Here is a 15,968-nt window from a genome sequence, read left to right as displayed (position 1 = left end):
ATATTACCATCTTGCTTTGTCATACTGTCACCTAGTGTTGATTGCCAGTGCTACCTCAAATACAATGTAATGCAACAATGTTCATTATTCTTTATTAAATGACAGTCCTGGGAAGATTTACATGGTCTTTCTGCTTTGCTGTGCTGTACTGCATGGGCTGTCAGTACCTAAGTCTTGCTACCCACCTGGGGTTGTGACACACCCAACAAGTGTTGGGGTGCAAGGGCCCTTCAGTACTGCTTGCAGGCTTAGTTTTTGATCTTATATTTCACTTGAATTAAATTAATCTAGAATACATAGAAATTAAACTTTTTGAATTAAATCAAAGCAATAAAAATAACTTTTTCATGATAATTCTATCTTTTTAGATGCACCAGTATGCGAGTATTTTAAGTATTTATCTGTCTTTAGCAGCATCAGTGATGCTTTGTAGGTGTAAATCTGTTCTTGAGACAAAACAGAACAATATCAACAGTTCATTTTTTATTTAAAAAGGAAAACAACAAATGTAAATTAAAAAAATACATGTTTTTGAGCTCAGCATAAGTATAGAAAAAACAGGAGAACCCTGTGCAATGGCTGCACAGGTGCTGAGATTTAATCCCTTGCTAAAGCTGAATTAAACAAAAAGAAACTCAGCACACTGAAACCTGATCTGAAAAAAATATATATTTATATCTAATACGAGTGTGTCCCTGTGGAGGACATTTATACATTCTAAAGAAAGGTACAGCTGTCAGACTCACCGTCGAGTCAAAAAGGTAAACTGAATGCTAGCAGCTCAGCTAATCTCTTTTTAGGACAAACCTGTTGATTCACAAATGCAGCATGCTAAAAAAAATCATAGAAAACAATATTGCGAGCTCAGGGCCGCGCCATGATACAACGGATCATCACTACAGTGTTTTGTTTTCATCCCTGTGCTGGTGTTTGGTTTTTGGTTCGTTTAAAATCCCTGTTCAAACTCAGTTTGATAAAGTAAAGGGTGATGTTAACAAGTGTTTGTATTGCTGGCGAAAAGAGTTGGGTGTTACGAGAGAGAGGGTGCTACTTTGTGTCTCGTTTCGCTGACATTCCTGCGTGTCTCTTACTACTGAACACGCATTCGGTTACAACATGTTGAGGTTATGTAGCGCATTTTTTTGGCATTTCCTAAACAGTAACAGATAAAAAGGCAGGCGTTACAGCATTCTAGTTTTTAAATGCCAGGTGAGATGGCAATGAGACACCACCCTGCCTCTGTTGTTTTTAAAAAGACATTTGTCACTTTTGAGCCACCAGGGAGCTTAAACACTGAGAATCTAGAATCTCAGTCTTCATGTTGCATTTTAAATGTTATATTTATGCTTCACATCAAGTAAATAGCATCAGTAGAGAGCTCCAACTGCATATCACTCACACAAATATACATACACAAACACACAGACTGTTTAGTATGTGAGGTTGTAGAGATTTCTGATACCACGTGGCTTAAAATGATACAATCTCTATTAACTGAACGATTGATAAGAGAACTAAAGCTTTAAAAAAAAACTCCTGATTTTCAGTCATATTTTTAACCAAAAGTTGCCACAAGCAAAAGTGCGAGCACTGTCTGAACTGCACAGACACACTGGTGAGTGTGCAGCAGTCGGCCAGCAATTAGAATGACCTGATAGTGTGTGCCTTTAATTTTTATGGCTGTGGTGTTAAAACATCTATTATTATTGTTTGATTTTAAGTAGAATCATGTCCGCGTTTAAATCCTGATCATGTGACAACCCTAACTCTATGTACTCAACTAGCAAGCCTCCTGCAGTCCTTCATGGACCACTAGAGAGGACAAACAATGCATGCATCTCTTATCAAGCAGGCACAGGGTTGTGCTACCTTCTTGCTTTTACATTATTCATCTTTTTTCTCGTTTTCAACATTATTCGTTTTGGAGGAAAACAAGCTATTCTCATTAGTGTCTCCCTTTCTGGCAAATGTTCAGACAAGCTGGTTAAAAATCTGGCTCCATGAGTTATTTGTGAAATCAAAACAAAGTGAGAGCAAACAGAGGCCTGAGTAAAGGCTGAAATGGAAGAACACATTTGGTATATAAGAGGAGACACGAGTAAAAATGGCTGACCAGCCATTCGTCCTGGTTCATAGAGCACAGGACCTAAAACAAACCTATTTATCTCGGCAGATGGTGTCTGTTGAGTTTGTTTCTAAGCCAGCGCATTTTGGGATGTGACACCTGAAAAAAACAAGGCCCTGAGCATCCAAGATGACTTATTGAAAAAGTTTAGTGGGCAATTGGCAGCCTTCTTACTCCAACTAGCTGACCCCTCACACTGCATTTTGTAAAATAATCGAGTGAAGCTGAAAAGTCTGAATAATCCACCCACTCGCACGGTCAAAGCAGGCTGATTGGTCAACCCAGTCCACTTTGCGATGTCAGTGGAGAGACAGTGAGGAACGCAAAATGAGGCAGAGGGACAGACATCAGTGGAAATAGGCTCGATAGCAGACGTAAGCACTGAGGGCCAGCGCTGTGCACAGGCACACGTTGGTTATTAGAGGGGACCAGGTCTCCGGGACAGGAGGGCTTTGCTTTGGCTGCTCCACTGCTTCAGGCGACTCTTGATCCTCGGACTCGAGCTGCTGCTGGGATTTGGTTGGAGCTGTCGAGGTTTGATCTTGGATTCCAGCGTGACCGTCGAGCGGGCCACCACCATCTGGAGGAGACTGAGAGGTGGCAACGTTCCTCTTTCTCAGTTCTGACTCTTGTGAAGCCCTGATAGAAACAGAGCAGAGTCCAGCTTTAATGTCACCGTGGATTTGATTTGGTTTTGTTTAATTTTTAGATGCCAAAGGAGACAGACTTCTTATATGGAGCTAAAGCCAAGTTTAAATCAGTTAAAAAAATTCTTCAAAGTTGTCAATAAATAAACATCTAACTACAGGAAATACCAGATTTTAATGTCAATTAGTTAACACAGGCTAACTGTTAAAAAAAACATCAGCTTAGTGTTTTTTCCTCATTTAAACTGGGATTGTTTCAGTTAATGTTTCTCTTAAATAGCACAACATACCTCAAACAACAAAACTAAACCAATGACAGTTAATTAAGTGGTCAAATGGCAAAAGTATCATTAGCATAAACAGACCTTTTCTTTTGTACTTTCTTGTACTCTCTCTTGTACTTACTGTGTATCTATTACATTTCAATATTCATTAGTAATGTGATAATCAAGCTGTGGCTACATCCTGTAATTCTAATGTTCACTTTACATGGTTGTTGACTGAACTTTAATGAGGCTGTATAAGTGTGTAATGGAGTGAAGTCACTAAAGTCTGATTCATGCTTTTGTGTTGAATCTACGCCATGGGACACACTGTAGGTCTCCATAGTCCTGAACCCTAAGCAGCAGAGGACTGTGCATGCTGCTGACTTGCACCTCCTCCAAAATGTAGCTACACATCAAAACAACTGCAAACCTGGTGATTGGTCCTCTGGGAATCATATAGTAACTACCAGAGTCTAGGTAATGGCTAAAGGCCCAATGTGTGTACTCTAGGATGAGATAAATGACTGCACACAGCTATACAGCTTGTCTTTCTTGCTAACATCTGATATGCATACAGTGCAGTCATAAAGTATTCAGACCCACTTCACTTTTTTCACCATTGTTCATGGCAGCTTGATGCTACATTAAAAAAAAAACACTTTTATTCTCATTAATCTACACTCAGTACCCCATAATGACAAAGTGAAGCCCACCTGTGTTAAACTAAATTGAACATGATGTGGCAAGGCACAAACCTCTTTACAGAAGGCATCATAGCTGACCATGCATATCAGAGTACTCTGACTGAGCTCCAGAGATCCTGTGTGGAGATGGGACAAAGTTCCAGAAGAACAACCATCACTGCAGCCCTCCATGGATCTGGGCTTACAGCAGAGTGGCTAGATGGAAACCTCTTCTCAGTGAAAAACGCAAGAAAGCCCCATCAGCTGTCATGTGAAGTTTTTGCAAACTCCAAGCAGGCCTTCATATGTTTAGGATCAGGATATCTGAAGCTCAGTCAGAGTGACCATCAGGTTCTTGGTCACGTCTCTTGAGGGCAACCAGCTCATAGAAGAGTCGTGGTTGTGCCAAACTTCTTCTATTTGAGAATTATGCAGGCCACTGTGCTCTTAGGAACCTTCAGATTTTTCAATCCTTCCCCAGATCTGTGCCTTGCAACAATCCTGTCTCTGAGCTCTGCAGGCAGTTCCCTTGACCTTATGGCTTGGTTTTTGCTCTGAGCAGCTGTGACTCCTTCTGTAGAGAGGTGTGTGTCTTTCCAAATCATGTCCAGTCAATTCCGTTTACCACAGGTGGACTCCAATCAAGGTGTAGAAACATCTCAGCAAAGATCAGGAGAAATGGGAGGACCTGAGCCAAATTTCAAGTATTGCCACAAAGGGTCTAAACAATCATGGTAGTGTGATATTTCAGTTTTTTATTTTTCATAAATTTGCAAAAATGTCTAAAATCCTGTTTTCAGTTTTTTAGGTTGTAGATTAATGAGAATAAAAGTGATTTTTTTTTTTTTTTTACTGTAGCATCAGGCTGCAACACAGCCAAATGGAAAAAGGGAGTCTGAATACTTTCTGAATGTTCTGTATCTCAGCGGCCGAACAAGTGCAAAAAAATTCCGCCATCCTCCCTAGCTGATTCAGTCACCATACTTTCCATCTCCTTTGATGTTTCCTGTTTCAGTGGGACCAGAACTGGCACAAGCAACGCAGGCACACCAACGTGCATGTATGTAGTGGTCACAACAGCGTAGGTCACTAGGGTATAAACCAGGCTTAAGACTTCGTAACAGACTCTACACTTAACTAGTGGGATCTAATCCTGTTCTTTTCAAACTCAACTATTTTTAAATACAGTGATAAAAATTATTAAAAACATTATTGCGATGATTACCCCAGACTGCGGATTTCCATCTGTTGGAATAGTTCTTCAAATTCAGGGAAAAAAGAAGGCTCAACTTTGCCGTTGTGAGGGTCTCTGGGAGGAGGAAGAGGAGGAGGAGGGGTGAACTCTGGAGGGTCATCTTCCTCATTTGACAGCTCTTTCCATGATTCCTTAAAAAGAATAACAAGGCATCCAAAGCAGGTGCAATTTTTAAAAGTATTGGTACTTTTCAATATTAACAACCATTGAAGAGATTATATTGTTTGAATGAATGACATCAAAAGATGGAAAGATATAAAAAATCTTGACAACTCTAATGTGCATTAGCACAGTTTTACAGTGAAATGAATGTGGAAGAGGTGAACAGTAAAAAGAAGAGAGGTGATAACTTACCTGCAGAGACGTATCTCCTTTGATGTACTTGGCACCTTCAATGACAGCGAGGTAGGAGAAGCGAAGCTGATCTGCCGTCTGAATCAAACCCATCCGATAGCGTCGCATCTCAAGCAGCACATCACGAATACGCACGGAAGACGGGTCCTTACGCATGGACATCTATGAGTAACAGCAAAAAACACACAGACTTTATCCTTTAAATCCCTACAGTCAGACTCTTAATTTTCTTTTCATGGCTACTTTTGACATCTGTGTTTACAAACCAGTAAGAGGCAGGTGTCCACTAGACAAAAAGTCCCAGACCGTCCAATGCCGGCACTGCAGTGCACCACCACTGGTCCTTGATCTGAGTTTAGACACCCTGATTCTCGCACCTTGAACAGGAAGTTAAGGAAGGAGGCAGGAGACTCTGGTACCCCAAAGTCAGGCCAGGTGGTGTAGTGAAAATGTAAAATCTCTCGGGTCTCTTGAGTCTGTAAAGGAACATGAGAAGGATTATTATATAAAACAAAGTCTATATTACACACGGACAAAAAAAAAACTCTCAGGATAAAGAGACTTACAGACAGGTTTTCTAGCTCCAGCTGACGGACTGTGTAGTAAGACTTGATGTCTTCTGAGACAAGAGTCAGCTTGAAATTGGTATCTTCAAAGATAGCATCTCTTTCCTCTCTGTGTGGCCAGTACTGGGCACATTTAATCTTAAACCAGAGGAAGGAGACAGCAGTGTTATTATAAGGACAACAACACATGGAAACACATTAAAAGAGTGTAGTGCTGCTTACAGATCCTTTCTCTATGACTCTGTTCAGCATCACCACACCGCGGGTCCTCTGCTCCCACACCATCTCCCAGAAGTGGCCACATGTATTAGGAAGGGGTCCCTGAAAGAAATAAGAAAAGTGAGTTTTACTTTTAGGCTGACTAAATAAAAAACTGTAAGTTGATTTGTAATCCTTAAAGAAAGACACCTAAGAAAAGCAAAATACATTAGATGGTTCCCTCTTTTTTGAAATTATTTTTTTCTCACTGTCTTCCTTTCACTGTCTAACCACTGAAATCTTGATAAGAGAGGAGTACAGCAGATGGAAATATTGATACACTCCTCTGAGTCACTCCTGAGCTTTATGACCAACACTGAGTGACACATGGGCTTATTTCTGCCCCACATTTTGTCTCTCAGGCTTTGTAGAATTGGCACTGATGAGAAATTGCAGTAAAACACTTCACACATTCTTACATTGTTTTATACCTTATAACATTTGTTCAGATGCATCCTTTTAAAAAAATCTTAAGTATAAGCAAAGACCTTTTAAGAACAACTTTATAAATTAGCAAAAAGGGTCTTCATTTTTTTAGAGCAAATTCACTTTGCATTAGGGCTGAACGATTTTGGAAAAAACAATCTAATTGCTTTTTTTTTTTTTTCCAAATATGCAATTATTCCTAAACTTTGTTTTATTCCTAAACAAGGGCTAAACAGTTCTTTAAAAGTGTCTAATTCTGATGATTTTGACTCATATTGCACATTGGATATGAACTGTTGCATTGAAGGGGTTTTCTTTCTTATATTTAATAGGAAAAAGGTACAAAAATGAAGAAGGTAGGATTTTTTTGACTATTCTAAAAGCAATGACACCTGAATGATTGCATGATATGTCATGCTTAGCATCTGCTGCTGCAAAAAAAGAGTTTAAAACAGGTATTTTGACACAAATTTCAGGTCAAAGAAATATTTATTTATTTATCTATTTATTTATTTATTTTTTTGTTTATTTATTTCAAGGATAGCCCCTTGAGATGCGTCATCTCATTTTCAAGGGGGTCCTTACAAAACAAATATTGCACCTGAATATTGCAGCAGGCCATATGTGACCAAAGCCAGATAAAGTTCCTGCAAGTCGGCATTCCAGTGGTTGAGAAAAAGGGATTCAAAGTCGTTTTCTTCAAAATTATTATTTTTCGTTTTTTTTCTCATTTTATGCAAGTCCGACATTTAAACTACTCATTCGATGAAAAAAGTAACACAAATGTGATATTTAGAAGCGTTAATTTTGTGTTTTCAAATGCCCTATTTCCGGGGTTGCTGCAGGGAGATTGAAGGGACGACTTCAGGATCACTCGACAGTGGAAGTTGATGAAGGCGGATTTCCTCTAGGAATATTTTGATGGTCATCACCAGTCTGATTCAAAAGCTTAGTTTGGGTGGACTTTATGTAAATGTGGCCCTATTGTTCACGCCCATTACCCAGCCTGCCTGAAGGTAGGAAAAGTCCTGAAACTTTGAGCCTGGTTTTCTCAGAACAAACAGGAACTAGAAGATAACATTCAAATGAGCATATCTTTGTAAAATATGCTCATGTTAAGGTGTATGATACACTATTTGAAAGCTTGGAATCTACACTTTCATAATGTGTAAAAATCTCAAAAATGACCTCAGACGACTTGCAGGAGTTTTTACCAGCTTTGGTCACATATTGCGATTTTATCTAATTTTCAATTAATTGCCCAGCACTTTTTTTGCAAAGATACCAGATAATCAAACTTGATAGGACTCTTGAAAAAAAAAAAAAAAAAAAACAGCGTCTGTTTTGATAAAATGATGACAAAAGTAAACGTCCTGAGAACCTAATATTGGTTGCGTTCTTCTTTTTAATGACCAGAAATTGCAATCAAACTCCTGCACACCATCGAAATCCTGCTGATATAATGGTATGACTTTGAGGTTAAAAACCAGACTAAAGATCTGATTTTTTTTTTTTCTTTTTAAGGCTTCATCTGCACTTTTTAAATTTCTGACACAGTAGATAAGTGGTTTTCAAAGTGGTGGTTCTGCCCCTGAAAACTTGTAGGGAAGAGGGGGGAAATGAAGCAAAATAAGAATAAACTAATACTCTACTTTTTTGACAATAAAATTTCAAATGTGCCTTTTCCTTAACACTTTTCTACATAACATAAAAATATATATATTTTTCATACCAAACCAGATTTACAAATTTAATACATTTTCTTCCCAGGTTGAAGGGAAATCAAGTACAGGAGTAAACAGAGAGAGAAAAACTAATATTGTCTACTGTTTAATGACCTGAGAAGAGATCTTATCTGATCTTCTCTGTTAGAGGTGGGAATCTTTAGGCACCTCACGATTCGATTTCATTTCATAGGGCTATGATTTGATTCTCAATCGATTATTGATGCATTTTGATGCACTTGTTTTTTTGTTTTCTTTTACATTTATGTTGTTCTCACGGTGTCAAACAATAAAAACATTACGAATGTGTTTAGAAAAAAAGAGATAAATTAAATTTCCACTATCCTCTAATGAAAGACGTGTGTAAACTGGAAATTGCACTGAACCAAAGATATGAGGATCCTTTCCTTGTAACATTTCTGAAATTAAAAACATAAAAATGTCCTTTTCCACAGATGAACAACTGGTAATCTAAATCTGCTGTTATGTGCTACTTGTCAGAGTTCAACCTTGTTGTTTCTGCAGTATTAAATATTTAAATTATTATCGATTATTGGATATTTATAAATTGATTCAGAATCTTTCACCTCTACATCACAATGCATCTAAGAATTGTTTTTTCTCCCACCTCTAATTTCTGTGCTTTTAGTAAATCGGTTATGACACTGTGCTATGTAGCTGTGAAGAGATAAAGGAAATTCTTGTGCTGTATTTGTCAGCAGTTTGACTCCATTTATGATGATCTTCTTATTAACTGACACTCACTTATGACAGCCCTCACTTAGGAGCGACTACCTTTGACTATTACCACAGCGTCATAGTTTATTGGCAATTAACTGAATGTTTACTCACACAGTTGCAATTTAAAAGGCACACCTAGCTAAAATAAATGCCGTCAAACACAACAAAACTGCAATACATCACGAAGCCGAAAGTGGTGATGTTCAGTTTCTGTCTGACATGAGGAACACTTTAGAGAAGGCAGCTGAAGATGCTGTTGAACTGCAATCTTAAAAATGTGTCTGCCTCCAGCTCCATGTTTATTTCACAATAAAAGAGCCTTTTTCCCCGCCCACTTCCCCACACAATCACAAATATTACCTAACATCACAGACGTTTATTTTGGCACCATTTCCAGAGAAGTGCACTGAAACACCTCCATGTTTACCTGAGTGAGAATATAGTGCCTCTGCGCCTCCTCCGCTGTGATCAGGCTGGCATTAATGTAGTTGTTCGTACCCAGCTGCAGACATATTCTGCTGTGGTCAACTGAGGAGGAGAACAAGAGGACAAAGTTTATGTGTTTTTAATATGTCAAAACACCCAGTGGAATAAAGATACAATTCTCAGACCAACAGAGGTGATTACTCTCTGTTTATATTTTGCTACATAACAGAGAAAGACTGGACTTCTCTTGCTAGTTTATCTCAGTTAAAGAGTAAACAGGATGAACGAGTTCCAGGTTACTGATTTTCACATCATGTTAAAAATGACAGAACAACGCTTGATGGCATACAGGAACTATTTGCATATCTGCGTGCACATTTTGCATAGTTTTTTCAGTGAAAGAGAGGAAACCACACAAACAGCTGCAGGATTGTTACTTAATGGGAACAGTTCTGAAGAAAATTTTTAAAAATAAAACCTCATGTTCCTGTGAAAAGCGTTTTGACTGGTTTTGGAACAGATCGAGATTTTAACCCTTTTGAGGCCTTAAAAAGCAAATAAAACCATCAGCAATGAGATTTCCTGTTCTCAATGCCAGTAAGCACGAAGACTGTCAGAATTTTGGATACTTGAAACCCACATATTCTAAAGGAAACAATACCATGTATAAGTCAACAATAGTATCTCTGTTATTTTCACAATAAAAAGTCTTGAAAAGTATCAAAACTTATAAAACTGAGGATGTAGAAGAAGGGATCCTTCAAAAATTGAAAGCAAACTCCCACACTCTGTTGAAATTTCACATAAACATCAACAACACTTTAGTACATTTTGTGCAATTTAGACAGCGTGTAGGAGTGTGCTTGAACTTTTTGGTAATCAAAAACAAGAAAGCAGCCAATATTGAGTACTCAGAGCTTCTATTTTTGTTCCTCATGAATCAATCGGGATCTATATCGTTTGATTTTTATTTATATCATACTGAATTTCAAAGCCCTGGCATCATGCCAGCCCTTATAAACACTGCCAAAGGGTAGGTGGCATGATTAAAAAAAAGCCTCTTTTCCTTTTTTTCCTCACAAATCTTCACACTGATTCACAATAACAGTTGAAAGAAAACAGGATTTGATGTTCTTTCAGATGACATTACCTACAAATGTACCAGACAAAATCAACAGAGAAATAAGAGGTACTTTGTGTCCACAGCAGGAGCTTATCAAAACCAACTAAATAAACATCTAACTCTACAGTGTTTGTATGTGAAAGAATTATGAGTGCAAACTTGCTCTTCGCTAATATATGTTATAAATTTGTTATTGATTGATAAGCATCATCTCTAAAAATCAAAGACCCTTAAAATGGTAATAAAATGAAAGATGCTAACACTTTGCATCTTTATATGCACAGTTAAAGTCCCTTTAAAGTGATTTTAAAAAAACTCTTTTTTTTGTTTTTTTTGTGACAGGCCACTGTGTTATCAACCACCAGGCCAAATTTTAGTCATGAAAAACATCTCCAAGTTTATAAAATTAAGCGTCAAATTCATGAAAAATCAGGCTGTAAAATCTGCTCTAGGCTGGTGTGGGCGTGTCAGTTGGATGAGCTGAAGCCACGCCCACTCACAAGAAATGCGATCCTCTCAGATTTTAAAAAATGTTTCTGTAGGTCACTGCGGCTGATAATTTAGGAAATTTACCTCACAATAAACAAAAACACAGCATGTAGCTGGCTGTTAACCTTCAATAAAGAGAGGGACATCACTTAACAGACTGTACTGAGATGAACTGCTTGGTGATTTAATATCCTTGTAGCTTTGGGGGCGGGGCATTACACATCAAGACCGGTGATGTCAGAGCCTCATATATTTGCCCTGCCCAAATTAAACCAAGCCAGGAAAGAGGTGAACAACTTTCTAACAGTCTAAAATTCAGTCATGCTTAGATCTCAGTGTTTGCACGTTTACAGCAACCTCATTTCAACATATCTAGAGTGTGAAGACACAAAGTTTGGATTTCACTGTATAGGGACTTTAAGTCAAGCTATAGTTAAAGCTCAATTAAACTATTTAACTAGGCTACAAGAGAAGTATTCTATGAATCAATTCATTTGCTGTTTGCCTCTGCTGCTGTAGTTTACAATACAATACACTCACTTTCAGTGAGTTACTATGGACCTTCCCTCTGCTTACCTTCCTCACAGTTGGCATGCAGTAAGCTGGTTTATGTTGAAAGGTGAGAACATGGACAATTTTCACAGTGCTGTACATGTCATCCATACACTTCACCTTACTTTTTTGGCACAAATACAATGCTCCCTGTCCCTCTAGCTTACAGTGATAACTAAAGGCAGATGATATAGCTACTTCTGCTTTGCTATGCATTTATTCTTGGGTCAAAATCTAGTGCTGACAGTGTGGTACAAGGGTTCAATTTACGTCTAATTTAAGTCCCATACTTGTTCTCCACTTCCTATTCCAAGGGTGTCTGAAGGGTCTTAAATAGTACTAAAAGTTGATATATCAATTCAGCAAAAATTAAGGCTTTTAAAAAGTATTAACAAGTCTTAAATTTTACATTTTGTAGCTGTTTTCAACTTTTATTTTTGTCATAAGAGGTTGTAGGCTAGTTTTTCCAGTTTTGTTTTTACACTGATTTTTGGATACAAGTGAGATTCTGATGGAACTCCACCAGATCAGACCTTAGCCTGCATGCTTGTTTATGTTCTGGCACGTTTATCTATCAGTGCATCCTTAAAGCTCCGCTGTGACTCTGGCTAGCAAGTTAACTATGTGATTAAGTAATGTCTGCATGTAAATAACGTAAGTGAAATGCTGAGCAGTGGTTGGAGGAAAAGGTGTTGGAGCTGAGGCTGAGGGGTTTTGCCTTCAGAACTGCTTTAATTCTCTGTGGCATAGTTTCAGCAAGGTGTTTGAAACATTACTCAAAGATTTTGGTCTATATTGACATGATAGCATCAGGCAGTTGCTACAGATTTGTTGGCTTATGTGAATCTCCCGTTACACCACATCCCAAAAGTACTCTATTGGACTGAGATCTGTTGACTGTGAGGGCCATTGGAGTACAGTGAGCTCATTTTCATGTTCAAGAAACCAGTTTGAGATGATCTATGTTTTGTGACATGGTGTATTATCCTGCAGGAAGTAGCCATCAGAAGATGGGTACACTGTGGTCATAAAGGGATGGACATGGTCAGCAGCAATACTCGGATAGGCTGCGGCATTTAAACAATTCTCACTTGGTACTGAGGGTCCCAAAGTGTGCCAAGAACACACCATTACACCACCACCGCCAGCCTGAAGCGCTGATACAAGGCAAGATGGATCCATTCTTTCATGTCGTTTATGCCAAATTCTGACTCTCGATCTGAATGTCACAGCTGAAATTGAGACTCATCAGACCAGGTAACATTTTTCCAATCTTCTAGTTTCCAATTTTGGTGAGCTTGTGCAAACTGTAGCCTCAGTTTCCTGTTCTCAGCTGGTAAGAGTGACTACTGCTACTGTAGTCCATCTGTGTGTTCAGAGATGGTATTTTGCATACCGCTCACTGTATATTTTCCCCTTTTTGGACCATTCTCCGTAAACCCTAGAAATGGTTGTAGATCAGCAGTTTCTAAAATCCTTAGACCAGCTCGTCTGGCACCAACAACCATGCCACATTAAAAGTCACTTTAATCCCTTTTCTTTGCCATTCTGATGCTCGGTAACATGTGATTGGCTGATTAGCCATTTGTGTTACCAAGCAATTTAACAGGTGTACCCAACAGAGTGTACAACGATCTCAAGTCTGTAATAATTATAAGGAAAACAACATAACTGTCATAAATTTTCGCACTTCAGGAAAACAGATGATAGTTTTTGGTTAAAAAAAATGCCCCGAAATAATCAGTTTTCTGTGTTTTTGTGTTCTATATTCATGCTTGCCATGCTCCTCTCATCCTTCCATCATGTATGAGAGCAGCCAAACCTCACTTTCTATGCTTTTTAACATGCTTGATGATTATGCTGTGCATAGTGGGATATGATGAGTGCACTGTATAGGGGATAACAGCACTCACTCAGAATTTGGACACCTAAAAAATATGACGTGTTCCCTATGTATTGAAAGGTGTGATTTTGTGCACAAATTTGTGTACAAAGCACGTGCAAGAAGAGTAAATCATTCTCTGGATCATCCAATTGTGTTAGCCTGCTGCTTTTGAGAAATTTGATTTAGTATCCAGGACTAAAATTTTTAAATGTATTTTAAAAGTCCAGTTTTAGTCAGACTTGCATATAAATTGGTCTTTTTCCAACATCATTAAAAAGAACTGAGTGATCCAGTGGACTAGATTTAATCCACACCATACAAAAAGCTTTATAAGATGATGACAATGCTGCAAGGCTAAACCTGCATATGTTATAAACATACTTAAATGACAATATAGAAGCGGAAAAAAATGCTGACCTTGACAAATAGGAGGCCTTGAAACAGTTCAGACTTATGTAATGCTCTGTCTATAGTGTAATTTAATATAGTGCTGCTTTAAATTAAATATATACTAGAATGACTTCATCAGAGGCCAACAGTCCACCCATATGTTTGTATAACATCACCACCTTTAGCAGAATCAACTAAGCTTTACGCCGTTCTCTCTCTAAAAAGTCACAGCTGCTGGCTGATATTTAGACATTATTAGGACACTGCAAAACTTTGACAATTTACCCACAAAACTCCTATGATTTAAAGAAATATTTCACTTGTATGAGCTGTTCTCATTGTGGTGCATTCAGACGAACAGAAAGAGGCACTTACATGGGCTTACATCTCTGTAACGATTTCGGTTCTTGTTTTCAGGTAATTTGGCAACCTTGCAAGGGAGTTCACATGACTGCTGACGAATATCCTGTGAAAGAATAAACAAAATGTAGATAAGGAAATCCTTACATTTGCATAAATGAGGCCAGCTTGGTCTCCATGGCTGTAAAGAAGGTATAGGCATCATTATAGGATCTTTGTCATTGCAGCCGTCCCTTTTAAAATATAAAAGAAACTATATACATCTGTTAATTTATAATCTAATATGACAAATCTATTAAAGTGTCCAACTCATGTGGGTGTATGTGTAGGCTGTAGTATTAAAAATAACAGAACAAACAGTGAAAATATGATGATATCAGCTGATTCATGCTGAGCTGTGATTAATGAAAAGGGCAGGGCAATGAGAGCACGCCAGTAAATCTAATTGCAATGTGTATGAAATTTTAAAGAAGACTCTAAATGTATAATTTGACTCCTAAAGATTTTATAATGTCCCAGTAAAGTGGTGAGATTTGCTGCTTGAATGAACTCAGTGAGAGACATCATTTACCGGATTTGGTCAGACAGCAAGCGGAACAGAGACTATACAAGGCTTATAACTATTAAGGGCAGTATATGACTGCAGCACACTCACTGTGCTTTAGTGAGTGTTTGACCTAAAGTGACAGTTTCAAAGCACAGTCCTGTTTCCACCTTGATTTTTCCGAGAGGTCCTACCTGATAAACGGCGCCCCAACTCCCGTTTTCATCGATTTCCCGAAACTCGGCTTCCATTGCTGACAGTCCAGCTGCCACTCCTTCACCTCCTTCTTCTTCCTTGCTCCCTGGTGTGGGTAACCAAAGCCCCGTACCAATCAAACTTGTACTGTAACTGTCCTGACAACTGTTCCTCCACAGCTCTGTTATTCTCAGTACGGCAGCATAGATTTCAGACCGCGGTGCCTCTCTTCGGCTCGGCCTGCTGTTAGCGGAAACACGCCGCTGGCTCCTCCTACACGGTGTAGCTGTCGTACTCCGGTAGCTAAAAAAGAACAGAAATTGTTTGATTTAGGAGGTAATATACGGCCTTTGGTCTCGATACTTTAGGCAGATTTTAACATTTCATGTAAAAATAGGAATTTTGTTTGTTTATCAAAAAAGATTTTTACTTTACCATTCCCACGGCAGCTGTAGAGACAGAGCTGCGAGAGCGCGCGGAAGGCATCTTGATTCTGGGACGCTGCGCGCATGCCCGGCTCCGGAAGCGTGCACGTACTACGTATGTACGTACACTACGGTACACCCGCTATTCTGTTTCTCATTTATGATTGCTTTCTTTTCTTCTTACTATGAAAACATTTGACGGTCTCTGATATCAGTAATGACAGTAATCTTAACTCTTCCTGTCAAATAAAAATATTTCAAAATGTTTTCAAGTATGTCGCTGTTAAATAAAAATAAATAAAAATAGATATTCGCAAAATTTCGCAATCCCCTTTTGGAAAGTGTAGGGATTATAGCCAATGTATGTGGAAATTTTGTGATGATAATTGCATCGTACAGGTCCATTTAGAGCTGTAAAATACCAACTTTCCTCTATTCCCTTTCATTCCTAATGACCATAGACATAATATACGCCTAATGACTGTCCCCCACTTCCTGACCCCCATCAGGCAGTCGGGATCAAGGGTTTGCAAA

The 15,968-nt window shown here is 38.5% G+C and overlaps 1 protein-coding gene across 2 annotated transcripts; it reads right to left on the bottom strand.

Annotated features, from left to right (window-relative positions):
* Positions 1-470: 470 nt before the first annotated feature.
* ptpn1 (protein tyrosine phosphatase non-receptor type 1) lies at positions 471-15,559 on the bottom strand. Of its 2 annotated transcripts, XM_041799715.1 has the most exons (10): positions 15,445-15,559; positions 15,009-15,312; positions 14,286-14,376; positions 9,473-9,573; positions 6,119-6,217; positions 5,897-6,034; positions 5,597-5,806; positions 5,331-5,492; positions 4,947-5,107; positions 471-2,764 (listed from the first exon to the last, which is right to left on the bottom strand). In XM_041799715.1, exons 2-10 carry the CDS (start codon positions 15,063-15,065, stop codon positions 2,473-2,475), a joined length of 1,311 nt encoding a protein of 436 aa, XP_041655649.1. In that variant the 5' UTR covers positions 15,066-15,312; positions 15,445-15,559; the 3' UTR covers positions 471-2,472. The 2 variants fall into 2 exon arrangements, with proteins under 2 accessions (XP_041655649.1, XP_041655648.1); XM_041799714.1 differs by having other exon boundaries at positions 5,597-6,034.
* Between the last annotated feature and the right edge of the window lie 409 nt (positions 15,560-15,968).

Source organism: Cheilinus undulatus, linkage group 11 (genome assembly GCF_018320785.1).
Source record: "Cheilinus undulatus linkage group 11, ASM1832078v1, whole genome shotgun sequence".
In the NCBI taxonomy this organism is placed as follows: Eukaryota; Metazoa; Chordata; class Actinopteri; order Labriformes; family Labridae; genus Cheilinus; species Cheilinus undulatus.
This window is presented reverse-complemented; position numbering and strand designations above follow the sequence as displayed.

Coding starts and splice junctions, on each gene's coding strand:
- ptpn1 (XM_041799714.1), bottom strand. CDS start 15,065: ATGGAAGCCGAGTTTCGGGAAATCGATGAAAACGGGAGTTGGGGCGCC. Junction 6,218..9,472: donor GGCACTATATTCTCACTCAG/GTAAACATGGAG, acceptor TATTTCTTTCAG/GGACCCCTTCCTAATACATG. Junction 5,493..5,596: donor TGGACACCTGCCTCTTACTG/GTTTGTAAACAC, acceptor TGTTACTCATAG/ATGTCCATGCGTAAGGACCC.